Genomic DNA, 22,018 nt, shown 5'->3' on the forward strand with positions numbered 1-22,018 from the left:
CGATTTCGAGCCGGAAAAGTCTCATTTTCTGCTCTAGGTGCGAAGTATACTATTGACTAGGAGTATAGCTTTGATTTGATTTGTTTCAGCTTGATCGACAGTGCATGAACTGTAACCGTATGGCGCAGACTGACTGCGAATGTCCGTGTGAATGCTCCGTTGATGTGGATGTGTGTCTTAGTAAGTCTTACCAGAAAGCTGCTCCGCCATGTCCCAATTATGCCGAACCATTCCCTCCTGGCATCAAACCTAGTTCCTACTACTCACTTTTGGCCAAAGTCGAACCATGCACCAACTTTGACTGCAAACGTTTCACCAATTACAAGTGAGTTTTTGACAATTTATGTATGATTAAGAACAAATCATGATAATTGTATTATTCTCTGCTAGTTTCAGCTTTCAAGCCATTTTCAAGTGCACTTAATAGTTATTTGTGCAACTAGCGCGCAAAGTGATCGGTTTGCTGCACCGAAAGAAACGTTTACGCACGAGCCGTAGGCGAGGGCGGAATGGTTTATTGACCTTTGCTCACGTATTCCACATTAAATTTTTCCTACAGTTACCATTGAATATGAAAAGTGGTTGATTATGGGTAAAATGATGGCTGAAATCCATCAAATGTTTGTCTGTATAATTTTGTTATTAATAACAACTTTAATTTATTTTAAACTTGATAATCCAATTGAAAATTAATAATCGATAATTTATTCAAATTAAAAATTAAATTAATCCAATTAATTTGAAAATTTGAATAATTTTGAGTAAATCTTAATTTCTAAATAATTTTTCAACCAATCAATTTATGAATGAAAAAAATATTATTTGAAATAATGAATAATTAATAATATTCAAAATGCATAATTTAATGAGTTCTCATTTTTATTTATTCGAAAATCATAAAAAATATAGATAGAACAAATTGGCATTAAAATACACGCCAACATTGTCAACAGCTGATTGGGATGGCTGCAAGATAATACGCAAAGTATTTTTCCTACAGTTACCCGAAAAAGTGCTCATTCCCGCATCAATTATAGTACGCAAAATACCTTATTCCCACACCAGTGCGGGAATGTAGATTTGAGTGCGGCAAAGTACTTTGCCGCACTCCAAATTTGCAACATAACAACACAAAATAGTTAACACGCTTTATGACGGTAGAGTGCGGCAAAGTAAAATAAATGTTGGCAAATCTGAATATGTTGCTGGCTGGAAATTTTTGTAAAACAGCTTATTATTACCGCGAGATATTGGATAATAAACAGTAAATAAACAAGAAGTTTTGATAGTATTCAATATCAGTATTTTATTTCTATTCAAGTTATCATGAACGATTTTTTATGTGTGAGATGCATATATTTTTAACTGGAATACATTGGAAACATTTATCGACCATTTTTATGATCAAGGAATCAAGTATTTTTATATCTTTATTTACTTTTGTGGTTAGGTTACTCGTGTTAGTGATACTAACGCTGTGATTGTTATATTTTCAAAACAATAATGTATCCATTAGGCTTGAAACATAAATATTTACACTTCAAAAAAGTTATTCAGTTCTTCAACTCCCCGAAAAATCTCTACTCACATTTTCGTAGAACAACTTTAATGAATGCCGTTGATGAATTAGAAACAGAATACAGAATAGATGTTATTGAATGCCGTAAACAAAAACACTGGATTTACAATATACTGTTTACTCAACAGTGACTTGAATGATTGAAGTTCAGCATTTCAGGTAAATGTAATGTCTATATAATATAATTTAATCACGTTTTAAATAATGCAGTACCTATAACCTTAATTATACGTTTCATGCGGCTACTGGTCGCTTGGCCAGAAAAGCAGAAAGGCCAAATTGACACGTTTACTAATGTATTTACAAGAAAAAACAAGCTGAAACTATATTTTTACACTAATTGTGTATAATATATCATTCAGACTCGAACTTGAGGATATTTGGAACTGGAATAAATAGTACACATGAAAATTTCATAGAATGGTCAGGTTAGACTTAAGTCTGTCCTGAGGGCTGATCACTAGCCTAATCCTTAATCAGTCCTGGGCATATTAGCTTATTTATTTATTCACATTAATAGAAAAATTAAAACATAAGCTTACAGCTTTGATCGCATAGACAAATTAATCAATAAAACAAATTAATGGGCACTGTATAAGTATAAGCAAAGTTTTGCTGCAAAACTTTTGTGTTTTCGGATAGGAGAATATTAAACTGCTAGTCACGGGTAAAGTATAACGTTTGTGAGGCTCATTGATGGCTCAAAAACATAATTATCCAGACAAGTGATATGGCCATTTCTACAATTGCTGATGACTTCTTGTAGATGGAGTATTATTATAATTGAATCTCATAGAACTTTATAATATTCATTCTATTGTCATTTAGACTGAATTTGGAACAATTCTGTTGTGGAATGGTTGCAATATACATTATCAGCATTGAAAATACTAAAGATTTACACAAACAAACATTTTATTTGGTATAGGACATGTTCATCTTCTATTACTGACTTTTCACATTCTATGGTAACTGTAGGAAAAATTTAATGTGCAATACGTGCGCAAAGTTTCTTTGCTGCACTCAAGAAACCACCATTCCTAAAAACGTTTCTTTCGGTGCATCAAAGTAATACTTTGCGCACTAGAGCGGAAAAGTGATTCTTTGCGTTCTGTTATCAGTGCAGGAATGGTCACTTTTCAAGGTAGCTGTAGGAAAACAAAATTTTGAACATAAACTTTCCTCTAAGTTTATTTCGAATTTCCAACAACAAAGTCCTTTGCAACCTGTGTGAAACAAAGTGAAAGCTCCGATTTTTAAAGCTGCGATTTTCCCGAATTTTGTGATTGACTTTGACAACCTGTTCATCTGTGACAACGCTCGGTCGTCCACTCTTCTCCTCATGAACGTTGCTACGACCATTTTTGAACTGTATACACCATCTCTGGACCGAATTTTCATTGATAACGTCGTGTCTGTACACTTCGCACAATTGACGATAAATTTCAATCGGTTTTATGTTTTGGTTTCCAAAACCGTATTACTGATCTGACCTCACAACTCGCGGGATTTTTAATTACATCACTCATTTTAAACTAGAATTCACAGCGCAACGTCACTTTCGCTGGTACAGCTGGAAAGCCACTAAATACGAGAACACGTTTGTGCGCCGAGCGGTGTCAGACGGAAACGTTTGCATAGCCCTCGTACTTTTCTAAACTAACATTTTTATTGTTGAATTTTTCAGAGACTGCATGGGAACTGTGGGTTGCGAATGGTGCACTACTGATCAGGATGGATTTACACCTTTAACTCACCCACAATGCACCGTTCAAGCTGTCTGTTTCAATGGCATCAGAAACTCGCATTTCCCGTACGGAAGCACGATAAGTTAGTATTGAACTGGAACTTTCCAAATATTTTCTTCAAATTCAAATGATCTTTATTCACAAAAAAAGTAATACAGCAGCAGAACCATTAGATATATAGTGAATATTCCCCACAAAGACAACAAGTCTGGGTGTGGGGAATGAGCACCGTGAACTGCATTACAACAACCTGACAGTTAAAGATTTACAATAAAAAAACAACAAAAACAATAGAATAACTAAAGTAGAGTAATAAAAAATAAAAAAGCATATTTAGAGGATGTGGAGAGCACTCAATGTTGTTGAACCCAAATTTCTGTAGTTATGTATATATATATAATATATATATATATATATATATTATATATATATATTATATATATATATATGGTACCGAAAAAAGAAAAAAAAATGTAGTACGAACTGAATAATTTTAAGAGACATACAGAGTCCTGCATATCCAGACGAACACCCACAACCAGGGGTGATGTTCAATGGATATAGGCGGATTGGATGAGCCGCGATGCGGCGTCCCTACCAATTTCAAACAGCCACCTTTTAAGGTAGCATTTAAAGGTGCTAATGCTGACAACATTTTCCATTTGCTTCAGATGGTTTGGGATATTCCTGTACAGAATGTGACATAGATAGTGGCTGTTAGTCCTGGTACAATTATTTAGCAGGCGTGACTGCACAATGCCAATGTTATTTTGGTGTCTGGTATTGTAAATGTGGTTTGATAAAATGAAAATTGTATTTTTATTATGCCAGATGAAAATTACTAAAACTTTAATATAAATCTGTCTGATATCCATTACATGGAATTCCTGATAAACTAACTCCGTTGGGTAGCGACTATTCTTGTTCAGGCAGTTTTTAATAATTACACGCTGTGCTACTGCCAGGGGCTCCAAGGTAGCCGATTTATTCATTTATAGTATGTCATACCAAGAACATTATAAACTGAAGCATGAAGAAGTGAAAATACTATAGTGAGGTCCAAGTTATAATGGCAGGTATATGGTTATCATTGGTGTTGCTATCCTTGTGTATCATTCGACAAAGCAGATAGCGTTATCCTCTTCCAGCTATCTTTTAATGATACTGTTCATAATCGCTTGATAGGGCTGAATGCGAATAGACCGATTAGAACTCTTGTGAATTATATTTTCACTGCGAATCTAGCTTTAGTCGTCTCGGCTATCCTTAGTCATTATGGATCTGAATGAATGGTATTCGCTCTGTTTCTAGAAACATATCACAATTTTCCTTTCTCATGATAAAATAATTTCACATATCCGTCATTATATTCCAATTGACAAGCTTAATATTACCGGTCAGAAGCATAGTTCAGTTTGAATTAATTTTTTTCTTATTCACAGATTAAAATTGTATAATGTCTTCACATTATTATATTTATATTGTAAGTGTCTTCACAAATCTTCTATTTATTCTATGTTACGCATTATACATATCTCATTACGGTATCTTCTATAATATAATAAAGGAAATAACTGGCTTATACAAGTATGGGGTAGAAAATTCACAAATTTCCTAATGACGCACCATCACATCAGAACTACTGAACTGATTAACTTGAAATTTTGCATTTAGGTTTTCAATTAACCAAGGCCTATATTCAATTTTATAGGCCTATTTTAAATTCTTCAAAATTTCAGTTGGTCAAATTTTATATTAGATCCTTGCTGAACACTGGTGACCTTCTAGTCGATTATATTTATTTACAAGCTCACAATTAGACATTAGTCTCTTGTGAGCTTAGTTTTTTGTACTGTTAATTTTATTTCTGTTAATATTGTGTAATTATAATATAATTAAAATTCAAATTATCAAGTACCCTTTATTTTATCACAACACAACTAGTTTCAACTCTTCGAGAGCCATTTTCAGGTGTAAATCAACCAACCATCGCAAATGGAAATATATCTTATTAAAGACTAGTAGGTGTCTCGTGCTCCGCAAAGTTCTTATTAAAAACTTGGCACACTCAAAACTTGACCTACTGAAATCTTGAAGAATTCGAAGTAGGCCTAAACCATCCTCGGTAAATTAAGGATCTACATGATATGCAAAATTTCAAGTTAATCAGTACAGTAGTTGAGACGTGATGATACGTCATTCGTGAATTACCTATCCAGTACTTTTATGAGCCAATTAGTTCCTTTATTACATTATAGATAAGTGATTATGTGTAATTATATGTATGAAATATATGTACAAAGAACAAATAAATTTGAATTTGAATTATCAAGATATTGATGTTTGCAGGCGGCGCATATGTCTCGTGGGTGAACAGTGAAAAGAATTCCACATCGAATCATTGCTAATTCTTCTAGTCATTATTGCGATACTGTTCTCACTGGCACTCATGAGCTACTGCTACTTGAACAGAGCGCAAATCAATCACATGGATAATAATCAGCAATTGAATATATATACCGCTGACAGGAGATATATAAAATTCTCTGAAGAGCCGTCTACAGGTATTTCTACTTGATAATATCTCTGCCATAATCATTTATTAGAAATTAATAAAAACAATATGAAACTTGTAGTACACTTTATTATTTAAAATATTACAACGACTGATTTCTACTATAACTTATAATTTATTAGAATAACTTGATCTTGAATAATATACAGGGTCTGTATAATAAGTAACCGGACTGACCTCAGAATTTTTTATTGGCAAAATATGTACATTTTCTTTAGAAATCTTCAAAGTAGTCCCCATTGGAGTCGATAACACGCTGATACCGTATTTTCCAATCCCTGAACGCTCCCTGGAAGTCGGCAACCTCTATGCTGTCTAGAGCCCTCGTCGTAGCACGTTGAACGTTTTCCAGAGTCCTGAACCGCGTCCCCTTAAGTTGTCTCTTGATTTTGGGGAACAAAAAGAAGTCCGGTGGTGCCATATCCGGGCTGTAAGGAGGATGTGGCAACGTTACCCTCCACTGTTTGGCCAACTGCTCGGTGACGAGCAGGCACGTGTGCGACGGAGCATTGTCGTGACGGAGGATTTGGACTCGATGAACCCGGGCGGTTAGTCGACGGAGCACCTCTCTGTAGTACTGGCCGTCTACAGTTTGGCCGGGTGACACAAATTCTTTGTGAGTGACCAGTACTACAGAGAGGTGCTTCGTCGACTAACCGCCCGGGTTCATCGAGTTCGTCCGGGGATTGCCGATTCGTGGATCCTCCATCACGTCAATGCTCCGTCGCACACCTGCTTGCTCGTCACCGAGCAGTTTGCCAAACAGTCGAGGGTAACGTAGTCACGTCCTCCTTACAGTCCGGATATGGCACCACCGGACTTCTTTTTGTTCCCCAAAATCAAGAGACAACTTAAGGGGACGCGGTTCAGGACTCTGGAAAACGTTCAACGTGCTACGACGAGGGCTCTAGACAGCATAGAGGTTGCCGACTTCCAGGGAGCGTTCAGGGATTGGAAAATACGGTATCAGCGTGTAATCGACTCCAATGGAGATTACTTTGAAGATTTCTAAAAAAAATTGTACATACTTTGCCAATAAAAAATTTCTGAGGTCAGTCCGGTTACTTATTATACAGACCCTATATAAGAGGCTAATGTTACTTGTTGCAAACAAGAATGGTGCAATGCCTTAGTCGTCTCAGTTATTGGTGTTATGAAGCAGTTATGCGGACTAGACTCAAAATATTTCGTGTTTGAGGTGAAATGAAATAGCCTACAACGCCTTAGTCAGCTCCACATAATTTATCCAAGCCTCAATGGCTTATAGTTTCAATGCACTTAAGGCATTGTTGAGGAAGGGCCTAGTGTCCGAAAGCGCTCCACAAATGTGAAAGGAGCTAATAGCTGTTATTTATAATATATGACTGCTATGTCGTAATTTAGTTGTTCAAAAGTGATTATTAACAAGCAGTTCGTAATGGACACAAACATTTAAAAATGTAAATTAATTACAGTTTGGCGGGACCTATAAATAAATTGATGTTTAAATTAGAAACATCATATTGATAAATTGTATTTAGATGTTTGTTGATGCTATATATAGCGGCCTATAGTGAGGTCCACGTTATAATGGCAGTAGTATTTGATTGACAATGGTCTTGATATCATTCGACAAAGCAGTTAGCGCTATCCCTTTCTAGCTTTGCAATGTAGCTTTGCAGAAATATTTTATTTTCACTCTTGACAGTGACTGTACAGATGTAAACAAACAATATTCAGGTTATCCGCTATGTTTTTTATTCTAACAAAATACTTGAGTAGACAAGTCGTATATTGATTTGAAAATGTATTTTTGAATGTAATAGAAATGAGAGTAAACACGACATAAGTATTCAGTACCTTTAGAAAGGTTTTTTAATAACTTGAACGATACCAGGTATTGAATTGGAATGAGTTTGTTTGGAGACATACTAACAATAATAAATTCAAAAACATATGTTGGTATACTACATTGAATAAATTAAATCATGTTTAGAGAGAAACATGAATTATACCTGAAATGAAATTTTACAAGTATTGATAACTTTGTCCATCCTGGACTTCGTCTGTCCTCACAAAAATGCTTCAGTCAGCCTACCGGGGTGTAGGTTACTGGTACCGTTATACATATTGAAAGGTTATATCAGAATTATTTCAATTGAAATTATTTTATTTGTAAATAATAGGATTCCTATTTTTTTATTACTTTTAAGAGAAATTGAAATAGAATACCTACCGAATTAGGTTAGTTTCACACACATTCGGTTTCATTCGGTTTGGTACGTTTTCTATTCGTTGTCGAAAACGAATGAGACTTTCATACATATAAGGTTCTTATTAAGTACCTATTTTCTTCTCAAACACAGCTCTGTTTAGATTTTCACAATTCATGCTGGTATTAAAACATAACAGCTGGTGTTCAAATAGTGAGATGTGATTTCTTGAACTCCAACATTTTCAAGTTAATTCATAATTGTGAACTTTTTAAATAGTTTATTTCTATTGTGTTAATTTTGGACGTTCAGAGTGATTTTTTAAATTGGAAATTTGTATCTTGTTTTGACACATGGTACATAACCTTCATCTCTTCTCTGCATTCATGAAATCATGTAATTTCCCTTGGAAAAATGAAATAAAAATGCTCCCCTGAGTTTTTATTATCCTTATACATATTTTTTCTAAACTATTCATTGGAAAAAAATGCTCCAGTGAACTAACTGAAATGGATTGACCATATGATTTTGATATAGAAGATTTTGAAACAGATAATCATATCAGGTTAAAATTAAAACAAAAAACCGAGCATGTGTGAAAGACTTTGTTTTTGTTTGCTATTTCCTAGCAACGAATTCGAATATGATGAAACCAGACTTTGTTTTTGTTTGCTATTTCCTAGCAACGAATTCGAATATGATGAAACCTATTCGTGCCAAGTGGGAATTCAAACCGAATCACCGTTTCACACTTATCGGAATCGGCCGAAAGCAAACCGAACCGTACAGAACTGAATGTGTGTGAAACTAGCCTAACTCAATTTCTGTTGATTTGAAGTTCAAATTGTTGTATCAACGCTTTTAAATTAGCCGCTGAGATTTCAGGTGTGTGTGTGAATATAAATCTGATCTCAGTTATGAATAGAATATTATAAAAAGGTTGATGAATGCGATTTATTTGACATGAAATTGATTATTATGAAATAAAATTAAAACTAATATTAGAAATGGGATGATTTGAGATACAGCTATCCAATACAGATGGCTGTGTTTCAGTACAGTCTGTGTCAAAATGGAGTCAAATTATAGAGAATCGGCAACCCTGTCTCCCACCTTGCTCCACTGCCGTTGTAACGTGGACCACTCTATAGTTACCAATACAGATGGCTGTGTTACAGTATAGTCTGAGTCAAAATGGAGTCAAATTATAGAGAATCGGCAACCCTGTCTCCCATCTTGTTCCACTGCCATTGTAACGGGACCTCTGCATAGTTACACTGTATGGTTTTTTCGTGTGTAAATAAAATTTGTTATGTCTGTTAGATCACAACAACGTGCTACTGCAAAGTGGTGTGCAAGAGGTGGTGAATGACGTGGGCTCTATCGCCCAATCGCCCTACAGCAACACTATCAGCAAGACAGCGCGCAGACCTGTCATCGCGATACCTGCTCCGTCGGAGAGTGACGACCACGGATACTCGACAATGGCATCCACCACTGTTGACGATGTCTCCCCTCCACCTACCCATCACACCATGCTCAGACCTCACCAGTTCCGGGTGCCTGTCATTGTGCACCGGGCCCATTGAGCCCCGTTGGGCCCCTTTACTCTATACTGGGTTCACTAATTCACATACATTTGTACTGTATGCCCAATTTGCTTAGTGAAAAAATAGCATATCTTGTTATCTTATGTTATCTTTTAGTGATAACAATATAGTGTATTATACTGTAGAGAAAAGATAGCATAATTTGTTATCTCATGTTATCTTTTCTCTATGATTATACCATAGTGAAAAGATATCATAATTTGTTAGCTTATATTATCTTTTCTCTATAATTATACCTTAGAGAAGATATGGTATAAGAAGATATATCCTATGGTATAGGGCGTTTGTTCCAAATTTCACTGTTAACTCAAACAGTAGTTATTTCTCGTGAAGCTATGTAGACGCTGATAGTCTCTTTTAGCAATCAAATTACACACACACCGAATTTTGGACGTACGATATTCTGCCGTCTTTATAAATTCTATTAGATTAAACAGATGATGTTTGCTAAGTTCTGTTTAATCTGGTAGAATTCATAAAGACGGCAAAAGAACGAAAACGGTCCAAAAATCAATGTGTATGTAACAGGTTATAATCTAGTTACCCACACATCGATTTTTGTCGTCCTTATAAATTCTATTAAAATGAACGTAACTTGACAAACATTATGATGTGATCATGTGTTTGCAAAGTTGTATTCAATTTGGTAGAATTTATATGAACGACAAAAAAATCGATGTGTATGTAACTGGTTATACTGTGCCGTTCTTACACTCGGCCAAAACAATAATCGGCTTGAAATTTGGAACATGAACGACCTATAGCATGGGATATCTACTTATGATATATTTTCAGTATGATAATACACTTGGTGCCCAATTTACATAATGTATTATATTAAATATAATATTATATTTTAAGGTACCCACTTGGCCATCCGAGTACTCAATAATAGAGTATCAAACTGTTCAACAAATCGTTATCGAGAAAAGTACTCATAAGTAGTATAAAAAGTTACAGTACTCATGAGTAGAGTATACAAATTGTCAATTAGTTGATCACAAAAGAACCCATATGAAAAGTCACAGTACTCATAAGTTGAGTATCCATATTTTCAATAAGTGGTTATGGAATACAAAAGCCCTAACCAATTTTAGTTTAGTTTTGTTATTTACTGATGTGCCTTTCAATCTGTTCACATTATTTAAACATAGGACAGTTCAAAATTCAACTATGATATAACATGAATAAGATGTTTCTGAAGAGTCGCCACTAATAGTATAGAGTATCTAATGCCTCTAAACATTCAAACTGTTCAACATTATTATAGATTATAATATTGTAAGTATGTCAATGCTCAACAGCCCATGAAGGGCTTAGGCCTACCAGCTGGTTGCCAGTAAATTCACTCCACTATACTAAATTATACTATTAGTATACTAGTAGTATAGAGTATCTAATGCTTCTAATATACCAGCTGGTTGCCAATATATTCACTCCACTATACTAAATTATACTATTAGTGTACTAGTAGTATAGAGTATCTAATGCTTCTATTTTGAACTGTTCATTGTTTTCTTGATGATTATATTCTTAATAGAATAAGTGGTGGTTGGCAATAAGATGTCTAGATTGAAAAGCGTATATCAATTCCTTTCTCAATTCGTTTTACATTTATTTTCATATTCATTGCACTTTTATCTACTTGTGACAATTGCACGTTTATCAAACTATTATATATGTATTTATGCGTTTGTGTTACTTTGGGTTACTTGACATGTTCAAGAATAAGCGTCCATTTGTTTAGAAGTATTTTGAAGTTTTTGGTTCTGAATATTTGTCTATTCATCAAATCCTCAGTAGCATCTACTTATCTTCTATATATGGCCTTACAAAAACGGTAAATACTAACCCAAATAAACTATAGATAGCCCGAGTAAGCACAAAATGAAACAGATGATATTTTCCTTTTGAAACTTTAATATTTTAGTATGTGTTAATACTATTCAAGTCCTCTAATTTATAGCCACCTCTTGATAACTTCGATCGCTGCCTCCTATATCGGATGTTATTGAGATAGTGACTATACAAAAATAAATAATAGATTGCCCAGGTTCAACACAAAATAAAACAAATAGGTAGATGATTCTATTGAAGATTTATTGACATTTCAGATGTTTTGATGGTATTTAAATCTGATATTTTACCTCTTTATTTCCACTCGTCATTATTATTTTAAATAATTTTTATATATCAAAAGAGTGTTTCAAATAAACAATAGACTGTCCACATAAAACACTAAGAAACAAATCTATTTATCGTTTTCGATATATCAGTATGTTATAATTTATGTTATTAATATTTATTGTCTACGAGTCTGATATTTTATCCTTTCATATTTTTCATTTTCTATTCAAAGCCATCTCCATTTTAAATATCTTACAACTCATTAAAGTGTTTTAAATGTGTATTTTAATAAAATAGATTGTCCATGTTTTACACAAAATTAAACATTTAGTTAAGATTTGATTGATATTTCAGTATGTTTTAATAGTTTCAAGTCTGATATTTCCAGACAGTAGATTGTCCCCCTTTAACACAAAATTGAACCAAATTATTTTCTATTGAAAATATTAATAATTTTTAGTATTTTAAATAGTATTCAAGTCTGGTATTGTATCTCTTCATATTATTTTATTTCCACTCGAACGGCATCTTTCGTTTGGATATAACTCAATTAAAAACGTTTTTTGAATAAAGAATTAGATTGTTCAATAATTCAGTAAATTTCTATTCGGATATTCTAACTCTTTCTACTTCAATTCCAATATTTTAAATAAATTTACTTTCAAATAGAGTTCAAAGTGGAATCAGTATTATGATAATTATCGGTGAAGTAGGTTCCTAGTATATTGTGTATATATTTTTAATATCACTACACTGATGTAGTGATTCGGTGCTTGTTTGCTGATGGTTTTCATCAAACTACTTAGTTGAATTTTTAGCTAAAATGTCGATGAAATTTTATCGTTGTTACGAACTGTCTGACAGTTGGTTTTCACAAATACAACTTCTAAGCATTATAGAGGCTTGGGTTGGCCAATAACATTTACGCTTATTCTGTATTTTCATATTGAAATTTACACTTTAATAAATATAAGTTTTAATAAGTATTACATATGTAAGTTCTAGAACATTTTTTGTAATGAAGTGCATTTTAATATTGTTCCAAGACTGATATTTCTTTTTTATATTTTCTTATTAAAGACGGCACTAACATCAATTGAAAAAGTTTTTCAACGTCATAACAAAGTATAGTTTTGCTCAATAATTATTCAATTATGAGTGTTTTCAATCATAAATTATCATGATTTTTAAGAACTTACAGTAGTATCTAATAACGTACATTTAGTAGTAAAAATAAGTTGTATCTCGCATGTCTTCTTATAGCTATTTTCGTTAATAGTTTTTTATTCACTTGTTTTAATTTTATTCTTGTGCCAACTTAAATATGATTAATCTAGTTTTACTCAGGGATTCAGTATTTTCATGGGTTCAAGTCCCCAAGTACTTGATAAAATTTTATTTAATCATAACGTTCATACACACAAAAATATTTTGATAGGTGAGAACAAGTGCCTTTCAATTAAAATGTTTAAAAAATATCGGTTTTCTATCCTATTTTTCGAGAAATTAATCAAGACAATAAAAATAATTGGTATCTAATGAAATATAGTTCATTATATTTCATAATATGAAATATATTATTCTAGAATTTCCAAAACTAATAGATTATATATATATGTTTCTGTTATGATGTAATTTATTAATTTTAATGCGTTTTAGACGCTCAGTTAAGGTTGAAAATACGCGTTGTATGTTATTTGTTTTACATATTGACTGAACTATGGGTCGTTGCCATGGTATTTTTAATACAATAATTATTTTAAAGTCTTCTATTGAGCTGTACCACTATTATTTGCCTTATATTACCATTATGGTATTTTAAATTTCAACATCATATAATATATATTATTTCAATAGTTTTAGAAATAATTACACTTTGTTGATTTTTGTCTTTAGAATAAGACCTGAAGGGTAATATTTACATTACTCTGAACGGTGTCAATATATTATACATTAAAATAGTCAAGAACTATTAGGCTATATTCCTTTGAATATTATAGCATTTATTGTATTCATAAGATCAATCGGTACATCATATAAGCACACCATTTGTCAGAGTTGTATTTTGACGTCATTGCTTGTATTTGTCAGATACTAATATTTTATTTTTCATTTTAAAAATAATTATTCCGTTTCTTTGAATTAAAAAACTACTTATCAGCATTCCTGCCTACAATTATTTATGTTTTATCACGATTTCTGCATGACTCAAGCATATAAAACTATTTATTTTTCCATTCAAATTTGGAACGTTGATCAAGATTCTTGGCCATAAAACAGACTAAATTTGGCTTTCCTACCTTATATGGAACAAGGTATAGAATTTGAAGTATGCAATATGAAGTTTGAGCAATTTTAATTTTTGACAATTTTGGATTTTAGCAAAAATGGTTAAGAATTGAAATCACTCGAACTCTCAGGAATGATAGATAGTACTTGACAAGAGAAACAATAATATGTCATTACATTGGCGAAATTCCCTCCTATTCTGAGTTATAAGCATTTGAAGATGAGTGACTTTCTGATCTGAGAGTGAATATGAGATTTTATGTTTGAGTGAATAACTCACCCTGTATTGTAGCGAAACGTCTCATATTATAGCCCCACACTTGTTAGGTCAACCTCTATCCATAGCCCGAATATCAACCAAATCTGAGAGATTTGCATTTTTCATGAAATCCATGAATAAAAAAAGAACATCATGAATTTTTGGAAAAATGGTCTAGAATTAAAATCGCTCAAACTCTGAGGAATGATAGTACTTGACGAGAGGAACAATGATATGTCATCACATTGACAAAAGTCCCTCCTATTCTTGAGTTATAAGCATTTGAAGATGAGTGATTTTTCTAACCTGAGAATGGAGGAAAGATTTAATGTTTCAGTGATTAACTCACTCTGTATAGTAAATTTTTGGTTTTTCTCAAAAAACCTTTTTCAGTCCATGGTTTTTCTCAAAAAAACCTTTTTCAGTCCATGGTTTTTCTCAATTTTTTGTGGAAAATAAAAATAGCTCAAACTTAGTGATCTTAATATGTTCTCTGATGCAAGAAACATGAATCTGGAATCATATTTGCATAATTCCTCACCGTTCAGGAGATATGACCAGTGAAAATTTGAAAATGTTATGTTTGCAGCTTCATAACTCACTCTGTATAATAGCTAAGGGTATGCCAAATTTGGCTCCGACATTTCTCAGGTCAAGCTTTGTCTATGGTGCAAATTTCAGCCAAATCTGAGAAACCTTTTGTTTCAGTGTGTTTCACGATGATTAGTACATGATTTTCATCAATTTCTTGTGAAAAATAAAAATCGCTCAAACTTCGTGATCTTATGGTCTTGGATGCGAGAAACACGAATCTGGAATAATATTTGCAAAACTCCTAAACATTCAGGAGATGTGACCAAATTTCAGCCAAATCTGAGATACTTTTTGTCTCAGTGTGGTTCACGATGGTTAGTCCATTATTTCCATGAATTTATTTGTAGAATGAAAATCGTTCAAACTTCGTGATCTTATGGTCTTTGATGCGAGAAACACGGATCTGGAATCATATTTGCAAAATTCCATACCGTTTAGGAGATATGACCATATTCCAGCCAAATCTGAGATACTTCTTGTCTCAGTGTGGTTCACAATGGATAGTCCATGCTTCCAATCAATATCTTGTGGGAGATGAAAATCACTCAATCTCTGTGATCTAGAGGTCTTTGATGCGAGAAACACGAATCTGGAATCATATTTGCAAAATTCATTACCGTTCAGGAGATATGACCAAATTCAGCCAAATCTGGGATACTTCTAGTCTCAGTAAGGTTCACGAAGCTTCCATGCTTCCAATAAAATTTTTGTAAGAAAAGGGAATCGCTCAAACTTTGTGATCTAATGTTCTTTGATTCGAGAAACACGAATCTGGAATCATATTTGCAAAATTCATTACCGTTCAGGAGATATGACCAAATTTCAGCCAAATCTGAGATACCTTTTGTTTTAGTGTGTTTCACGATGATTAGTCCATGATTTTCATCAATTTTTTGTGAAAAATAAAAATCGCTCAAACTTCGTGATCTTATGGTCATTGATGCGAGAAACACGAATCTGGAATAATATTTGCAAAACTCCTAAACATTCAGGAGATGTGACCAAATTTCAGCCAAATCTGAGATACTTTTTGTCTCAGTGTGGTTCACGATGGTTAGTCCATTATTTCCATGAATTTATTTGTAGAATGAAAATCGTTCAAACTTCGTGATCTTATGGTCTTTGATGCGAGAAACACGGATCTGGAATCATATTTGCAAAATTCCATACCGTTTAGGAGATATGACCATATTCCAGCCAAATCTGAGATACTTCTTGTCTCAGTGTGGTTCACGATGGATAGTCCATGCTTCCAATCAATATCTTGTGGGAGATGAAAATCACTCAATCTCTGTGATCTAGAGGTCTTTGATGCGAGAAACACGAATCTGGAATCATATTTGCAAAATTCCTCATCGTTCTTCGAGATATGACCAAATTTCAGCCAAATCTGAGATACTTCTTGTCTCAGTGTGGTTCACGATGGTTAGTCCATGCTTCCATCAATATCTTGTGGGGAATGAAAATCACTCAAACTTCGTGATCTTATGGTCTTTGAAGCGAGGAACATGAATCTGGAATCATTTTTGCAAAATTCATTACCGTTCAGGAGATATGACCAAATTCAGCCAAATCTGGGATACTTCTAGTCTCAGTAAGGTTCACGAAGCTTCCATGCTTCCAATAAAATTTTTGTAAGAAAAGGGAATCGCTCAAACTTTGTGATCTAATGTTCTTTGATTCGAGAAACACGAATCTGGAATCATATTTGCAAAATTCATTACCGTTCAGGAGATATGACCAAATTTCAGCAATATCTGAGATACTCCTTGTCTCAGTGTGGTACACGATGGTTAGTCCATGCTTCCAATCAATTTTCTGCAAATAATGGAAATCGCTCGAACTTCGTGATCTCATGGTCTATGAAGCTAGAAACACGAATCTGGAATCATATTTGCAAAATTCCTCACCGTTCAGGAAATATGGCCAAATTACAGACAAATCTGAGATACCTCTAGTCTTAGTGTGGTTCTCGATGGTTAGTCCATGTTTTTCATCAATGATTTTTTTGTGAAAAATGGAAATTGCTCAAACTTCGTGATATAATAGTCTTTGAAGTGAGAAACACGAATCTGGAATCATATTTGCAAAATTCCTCACCGTTCAAGGAGATATGACCAAATTTCAGCCAATCAAAGATACTCCCAATAATTTTTTGTGGAAAATAGAAATCGCTCAAACTTTGTGATCTTATGGTCTTTGATGCGAGAAACACAAATCTCGGATCATATTTGCAAAAATCCTTACCGTTCAGGAGATATGACCAAATTTCAGCCAAATCTGAGATGCTTCCAATAAATTTTTTCTGGAAAATAGAAATCGCTCAACCTTTGAGATCTTATGGTCTTTGATGCGAGAAACACAAATCTCAGATCATATTTGCAAAATTCCTCACCGTTCATGGAGATATGATCAAATTTCAGCTAAATCTGAGATACTTCTTGTATCAGTGAGGTTCACGATGGTTATTCCATGCTTCCAATCAATTTCTTGAGGGAGATGAAAATCACTTAATCTTTGTGATCTAGAAGTCTTTGATGCGAGAAACACGAATCTGGAATCATTTTTGCAAAATTCATTACCGTTCAGGAGATATGACCAAATTTCAGCTAAATCTGAGATGCTTCCAATAAATTGTTTTGTGGAAAATAGAAATCGCTCAACCTTCAGGATCTTATGGTCATTGATGCGAGAAACACGAATCTGGAATCATTTTTGCAAAATTCATTACCGTTCAGGAGATATGACCAAATTTCAGCTAAATCTGAGATGCTTCCAATAAATTTTTTGTGGAAAATAGAAATCGCTCAACCTTCAGGATCTTATGGTCATTGATGCGAGAAACACGAATCTGGAATCATATTTGCAAAAATCCTTACCGTTCAGGAGATATGACCAAATTCCAGCCAAATCTGAGATACTTCTTGACTCAGTGTGGTTCATGATGCTTCTATTCTTCCAATCAATTTTTTGTAAAAAATGGAAATCGCTCAAACTTTGTGATCTAATGGTCTTTGATTTGAGAAACACGAATCTGGAATCATATTTGCAAAATTGAGGAGCTGGGTAGAAAAACGACCCGAGGCCACTCGTGTCGTTTTTCCGTAACACGCTTCATTCTATCCGCCATTAAATTCTGAACAGATTGGTACATAAAATGTTGTTGTATCTTGAAAAATGATTGAGTTGTGAAAATTTTTTGTTTGTGTGGCAAACCTGAAATTATTCAGTTGACAAGCTGTGAGCCAGCAACCAGTGAAATCCTTATTTTGTTTTCTTACAAAAGAAGAAGCTGATTGGTTGATTGAGTACTTTATTTATGTAGATTACAGTATATACTGGCTTATACACTTATATACAATAGCTTACAATACAGCAAAATTATAGATGAATTTACATAATATAGACTAAGAAAATAATTATTGAACTGTATATGATATGAAAAAAGCAATTTGGAATAACTATACAAGATTATTGTAATGCATCTTCATAAATTGGCGGAGCTTTGGACATATCATTGTCCATTCTTCGGAAAGAATATTAAAAATATCCTCCCAACTAACTCTCTACCAAATGAATGGTATAAGAAGATCATTAATACATCCCAGGGAATCAATTATCCTCTAGATGATGGAAATAATGAAGAAGACGCTCCTGAAGAAGAATCCGATGCTGAAAACATTGGGGTGTATGAATTTCCAGAAAATCAGAACAGTACCATGTAACATTCCAGAGTCTTGATTATGGGAAGAAACGTGTTCAAGAAGTAAATATCATCCTCAATTGTTCACTTAAAAATGACATTTTTTAGATCTTTATTACCTACTTATTAATTATCCAATATCATGAGCAATATATTATCATTATCACTACTCTTGATAAGGGTTTTCATCATTTTATTGAACCTCTGAACATGTAACAACCAAGGTTATGGAAAAACGACCTGAGACAACACACCTTATATCAATTAATATCAGTTAGCCATGGATTACTGACTAATTATGAATAATAGCATTGAAAATAGTATAAAAAGATCAATAAAGTTTAAATACTTGCAAGAATATTGCATTCTGATGAAATAATGAAGATGTGTACTAAATATTTCAAACTCAATTTACACAAAACTTGATTTCTTGACTCAGGTCGTTTTTCCACCCAACTCCTAAATTCCTTACCGTTCAGGAGATATGACCATATTTCAGCCATATCTGGGATACTTCTAGTCTCTGTGTGGTTCATGAAGCTTCCATGCTTCCAATCAATTTTTTGTAAGAAAAGGTAATCGCTCAAACTTTGTGATCTAATGATCTTTGATGCGAGAAACACGAATCTGGAATCATATTTGAAAAAATTCCTTACCATTCAGGAGATATGACCAATTTTCTGCCAAATCTGAGATGCTTCCAATAAAATTTTTGTGGGAAATAGAAATCGCTCAACCTTCGAGACCTTATGGTCTTTGATGCGAGAAACACGAATCTTGAATCATATTTGCAAAAATCCTCACCGTTCAGGAGATATGACCAAATTCAGCCAAGTCTGAGATACTTCTTGTCTCAATGTGGTTCTCGATGGTTAGTCAATGTTTTTCATCAAATTCTTGTAAAAAAAGAAAATCGCTCAAACTTCGTGATCTTATGGTCTTTGATGCGAGAAACACAAATCTCGAATCATATTTGCAAAATTCCTTACCGTTCAGGAGATATGACAAATTTTCAGCCAAATCTGAGATGCTTCCAAAAAAATTTTGTGGGAAATAGAAATCGCTCAACCTTCGAGATCTTATGGTCTTTGAAGCGAGAAACACGAATCTTGAATCATATTTGCAAAAATCATCACCGTTCAGAAGATATGACCAAATTCAGCGAAATCTGAGATACTTCTTGTCTCAATGTGGTTCTCGATGGTTAGTCAATGTTTTCCATCAATTTCTTGTAAAAAAAAAAAAACGCTCAAACTTCGTGATCTTATAGACTTTGATGCGAGAAACACGAACCTGGAATCATATTTGCAAAATTCATTACAGTTCAGGAGATATGACCAAATTCCAGCCAAATCTGAGATACTTCTTGACTCAGTGTGGTTCATGACCATCATGAAATCACTCAAACTTTGAGATCTTATGGTCTTGATGCGAGAAACACAAATCTCGAATCATATTTGCAAAATTCCTTACCGTTCAGGAGATATGACAAATTTTCAGCCAAATCTGAGATGCTTCCAAAAAAATTTTGTGGGAAATAGAAATCGCTCAACCTTCGAGATCTTATGGTCTTTGAAGCGAGAAACACGAATCTTGAATCATATTTGCAAAAATCATCACCGTTCAGAAGATATGACCAAATTCAGCGAAATCTGAGATACTTCTTGTCTCAATGTGGTTCTCGATGGTTAGTCAATGTTTTCCATCAATTTCTTGTAAAAAAAAAAAAACGCTCAAACTTCGTGATCTTATAGACTTTGATGCGAGAAACACGAACCTGGAATCATATTTGCAAAATTCATTACAGTTCAGGAGATATGACCAAATTCCAGCCAAATCTGAGATACTTCTTGACTCAGTGTGGTTCATGACCATCATGAAATCACTCAAACTTTGAGATCTTATGGTCTTGATGCGAGAAACACAAATCTCGAATCATATTTGCAAAATTCCTTACCGTTCAGGAGATATGACAAATTTTCAGCCAAATCTGAGATGCTTCCAAAAAATTTTGTGGGAAATAGAAATCGCTCAACCTTCGAGATCTTATGGTCTTTGAAGCGAGAAACACGAATCTTGAATCATATTTGCAAAAATCATCACCGTTCAGAAGATATGACCAAATTCAGCGAAATCTGAGATACTTCTTGTCTCAATGTGGTTCTCGATGGTTAGTCAATGTTTTCCATCAATTTCTTGTAAAAAAAAAAAAACGCTCAAACTTCGTGATCTTATAGACTTTGATGCGAGAAACACGAACCTGGAATCATATTTGCAAAATTCATTACAGTTCAGGAGATATGACCAAATTCCAGCCAAATCTGAGATACTTCTTGACTCAGTGTGGTTCATGACCATCATGAAATCACTCAAACTTTGAGATCTTATGGTCTTTGATTTGAGAAACACGAATCTTGAATCATATTTGCAAAAATCCTTACCGTTCAGGAGATATGAGCAAATTTCAGCCAAATCTGAGATGCTTCCAATAAATTTTTTGTGGAAAATAGAAATCGCTCAACCTTTGAGATCTTATGGTCTTTGATGCGAGAAACAGAAATCTCGGATCATATTTGCAAAATTCCTCACCGTTCATGGAGATATGACCAAATTTCAGCTAAATCTGTGATACTTCTTTACTCAATGTGGTTTATGATGGTTAGTCCATGCTTCCAATCAATATCTTGTGGTGAATGAAAATCACTTAAACTTCGTGATCTTATGGTCTTTGATGCGAGAGACACGAATCTGGAATCTTATTTGCAAAATTCCTCACCGTTCAAGGAGATATGACCAAATTTCAGTCAAATCTGAGATACTTCTTGTATCAGTGAGGTTCACGATGGTTATTCCATGTTTCCAATCAATTTCTTGTGGGAGATGATAATCACTCAATCTTTGTTATCTAGAGGCCTTTGATGCGAGAAACACGAATCTGGAATCATTTTTGCAAAATTCATTACCGTTCAGGAGATATGACCAAATTCCAGCCAAATCTGAGATACTTCTTGACTCAGTGTGGTTCATGATGCTTCTATGCTTCCAATCAATTTTTTGTAAAAAATGGCAATCACTCAAACTTTGTGATCTAATGGTCATTGATGCGAGAAACACGAATCTGGAATCATATTCGCAAAATTCCTCACCTTTCAGGAGATATGACCAAATTTCAGCCAAATCTGAGATACTTCTTGTCTGTGTGTGTTTCACGATGGTGAGTCTATGCTTCCAATCAATATCTTGTGGGGAATGAATATTACTCAAATTCCGTGATCTAATGGTTATTGAAGCGAGAAACATGAATCTGGAATCATATTTGCGAAATTCATTACCGTTCAGGAG

The 22,018-nt window shown here is 33.9% G+C and overlaps 1 protein-coding gene across 1 annotated transcript in view; it reads left to right on the plus strand.

The window, feature by feature from the left end:
• The window catches only part of LOC111064269 (VWFA and cache domain-containing protein 1), an 82,430-nt gene extending 72,925 nt beyond the window's left edge, over positions 1–9,505 (plus strand). Inside the window, exons 16-19 of the mRNA XM_039442204.1 lie at positions 90–325; positions 3,267–3,409; positions 5,677–5,891; positions 9,418–9,505. Of these exons, the coding sequence (XP_039298138.1) occupies positions 90–325; positions 3,267–3,409; positions 5,677–5,735 (438 nt within the window). The 3' untranslated portion in view covers positions 5,736–5,891; positions 9,418–9,505. The remainder of the gene's footprint in view (positions 1–89; positions 326–3,266; positions 3,410–5,676; positions 5,892–9,417) is intronic.
• Positions 9,506–22,018: the final 12,513 nt, after the last annotated feature.

This window comes from Nilaparvata lugens, chromosome X (genome assembly GCF_014356525.2).
Source record: "Nilaparvata lugens isolate BPH chromosome X, ASM1435652v1, whole genome shotgun sequence".
Classification (NCBI taxonomy): domain Eukaryota; kingdom Metazoa; phylum Arthropoda; class Insecta; order Hemiptera; family Delphacidae; genus Nilaparvata; species Nilaparvata lugens.